Source organism: Ranitomeya imitator, chromosome 10 (genome assembly GCF_032444005.1).
Source record: "Ranitomeya imitator isolate aRanImi1 chromosome 10, aRanImi1.pri, whole genome shotgun sequence".
Classification (NCBI taxonomy): domain Eukaryota; kingdom Metazoa; phylum Chordata; class Amphibia; order Anura; family Dendrobatidae; genus Ranitomeya; species Ranitomeya imitator.
Genome location: NC_091291.1, coordinates 110302749 through 110305881, shown reverse-complemented (window position 1 = coordinate 110305881; position 3133 = coordinate 110302749). Strand labels below are relative to the sequence as shown.

At 39.1% G+C, this 3133-nt stretch overlaps 1 protein-coding gene across 1 annotated transcript; it reads right to left on the bottom strand.

Moving 5' to 3' along the window:
• Window positions 1-627: 627 nt before the first annotated feature.
• LOC138651347 (olfactory receptor 5G29-like) lies at window positions 628-2256 on the bottom strand. The gene is made up of 2 exons (XM_069741461.1): window positions 2173-2256; window positions 628-1964 (listed from the first exon to the last, which is right to left on the bottom strand). Exon 2 carries the CDS (start codon window positions 1949-1951, stop codon window positions 1019-1021), a length of 933 nt encoding a protein of 310 aa, XP_069597562.1. The 5' UTR covers window positions 1952-1964; window positions 2173-2256; the 3' UTR covers window positions 628-1018.
• Between the last annotated feature and the right edge of the window lie 877 nt (window positions 2257-3133).

Sequence of the window (3133 nt, the reverse complement as noted above, 5' to 3'; positions counted from 1 at the left end):
AAAGTGTCACGCCGGAGCACGGAAATACCCAGTGTGAGACATAAAAGAGGGTCAAAACCCTGACAAAAAGGTAAAGGAGCCCTGAAGATAGGGACAGGGAAAGAGACCACTAAAGACTCTCCTGAGATTTAACTCTGTGCTCCCTATCGTCCCTAAATGGGTCTTTCTGATCGTGCCCAATCACTTGCCTAAGCCATGGCTAGTTTTAAGCTAACCCTGGCTAATGAGTAGAGCAGCAAGATACTAGTCTCACTACTACAATAAGAAACTCACTACTACAGTAAAAAACACAGGGAGAAAGACAAACCAGGAGAAATCAAACAGGAAATGAAACTGCACAGCCTTAACTGGAACAACTTCTACAGGGAGGTCAGCATAGAAAACGTATAACTGGTATGGGAGAGAGCTAAGAGTGAGTTTAACTAATAGGAGGAAGTGACAGCAAGATGAAGCAGCTGAAATAACAGCCATATGGAATCCCAGCAGGATCAAAAAGGAACTCTTAACCCCTTCACCACTCAGTGAAAATCATACCTCTCCACTCAAGTTAATTGCTGAGCGGACTCCAAAGAGGACCTGCAATCTGATCTGCCAATTGCTGTTACCTTCTGGTCCTAGATACCCCAAAGGTCTCAGCAGGGCACGGTACATTCACATTTGTGATATATAGAAAGAGCACACCCACATGGGGTCAGGCTTCATAAACAGCTATCACATACTGTGGTGCAGCACAATGATCCATAGGGGGCTAGCACTATAAAAGATGTGGGCATCTTAGGCTTTTACAGCAGAGTGATAGGAGGTTAGAGTGCACAGTTCATTATTACACATATGAATAAAAAATTATATTAGCCATAAACATATTTTTTCAATATTTGATTTGATCTCTACAGTCACGTCCAAATCATTTAAGACTTTTGGATTTTGACTAAATTACAAACTGTGCATCGAACAACATATTATATTGTATATGCTGAAAAAAAAATGGAAAAATTAAAAATGAACAGAAAAAAATGTATCAGAATTTTATCTTCTGTAAAAATATATTCTTGATACTTGATTTGACCTCTTTGTTCCGTAGGCTGTATATAAAAGGGTTTAAGAGAGGAGCAATAACAGTGTACATTAAAGAGACCATGCTGTTCTGTCCAATCCTATATTTTGACCTCGGTCTAAAGTACATAAAAATTGCTGAACCATAAAATATTGTAACAACTATTAAGTGAGAGGAGCAGGTTGCAAACGTTTTTTTCTTGCTGGATGTGGAACGAAGTTTTAGAATTTTTGAAATAATCTCCACATAGGAAATTATTGTTACTATGAATGAACCAATTATAACACAACCGGCAATCAGAAATATCACAAGTTCATTAACCCAAATGTCCTGGCAGGAGAGTTCTAGGACGGGTGGCACATCGCAAAAAAAATGGTCTATCTCTTTTGATCCACAGAACGGTAATGAAAAAGTGAATGTTGTGTGAATTAGAGCATTCACTGCACTAATGACGTATGATCCCACTATGTGCTGGATACAGACCACTTCACTCATAATCACAGTATACAACAGAGGGTGACATATGGCGTTATAGCGGTCATAAGCCATGGCTCCCAGCATACAGCATTCTGTTCCACCCAACAGCAAGACACAATACATCTGTATAGCGCAGCCGGAGAAGGAGATGGCGTTACATTCTGGCCATAGACTGGACAACATCTTCGGGACGGTGCATGAAACATATATTATTTCCAAGAGAGAAAAATTAGCAAGAAACAAATACATTGGAGTGCGCAGGCTCGGACTAAGCTTGTACGCAAGGATTATAGATAGGTTCCCACACACAGTAATTATATAGGTACATAAGAAGATCGGAAAAAGGAAGACTTGATTCCCGATAACTCCAGAAAATCCCAGAAGAATAAATCCTGTTCCCATTGTGTGATTGCTATTCATTTCATAAGATTTCCTATGATAGAAATAAAAATAGTGAAATTTTAATTAAGTTCAAAACTACTATGTTTCATAAATAAATAATAGAATATAATATGACATTATGGCAATTGTTAGCAAACTGCTGGGCAAGGACATTTTTCTCCCTATCGCTGAGGATTTTTAGATCAACCATTATTTTTTTACCCCAAAATCACAGTTACATAGTAAAAAAAGCCACTTACTATAATGGACAGAGATGTGTCAAGAAGAGGATCTTTTTTCAGTCCTATTGTTCTCTTCATAATTGTTATCTGCTACTTGTTCCATTATTTTTCTGAACTGTTGAACCTATTATTATTTAAAAGGTTGTGAATCCTTTGGGAGTAATACCTTGGGTAATGAAGTTCTGCTTGTGCGAGAAACATTTTTAATTTGTGAAGTCATTTAAATCTTTCAAAACTTTTCAAAACAAGTTTTTTTCAGGATTAAGAAGTTAGTTTTAGTTAATATCTCAGAGGCTGTTGGACGGTGTGAGTTGGAAAAAAGACTTGAGAAGAGTTCCAGAAGTAAGAGCGAGCTATCTGGTCAGTAGAAGGAAGCTAAGGATCTCGTGAGACAGAGCGCTGCTTAGCTTAAAGGCACGCCTATCGGTTAGCTGAGTAGGAGTTACTGAGGCCAGAACTGGAAATAACAGTGAGCACAATACCTGAAGTTTTTAGATTGCTTGCCTGCTGAAGAACCTATAGTTACATAGTTAATATGGTTGAAAAAACACTCAGGCCCATCAAGTTCAACCAATGACAATGTAGGACACCAATAGAGAGAAGTGGCTCTAAACACCAATGTGTGTTACTAACCTCTTCCTGATGACCACACTGTAGGAATGTAATCTTTATCTACTACCATATATACTCGAGTATAAGCTGAGATTTTCAGCCCTTTTTTTAGGCTAAAAGTGCCCCTCTCGGGTTATACTAAAGTCATTATCCCAGGATATTGTGGGGGAGGGGATCGGCAGGAGTGGCGGCTGTCTCATCATACTTACCTGCTCCCGGCATGGTCTCTTCTTCTCTGATGGTCTCCAGCGCCCGCATTTTTTCCTGTGTTCAGCGGTCACATGGTACCGCTCATTAAGGTAATAAATATGTAAGTGACTCCACTCCCATAGGCATGGAGCACATATTCATTACTTTAATGAGTGGC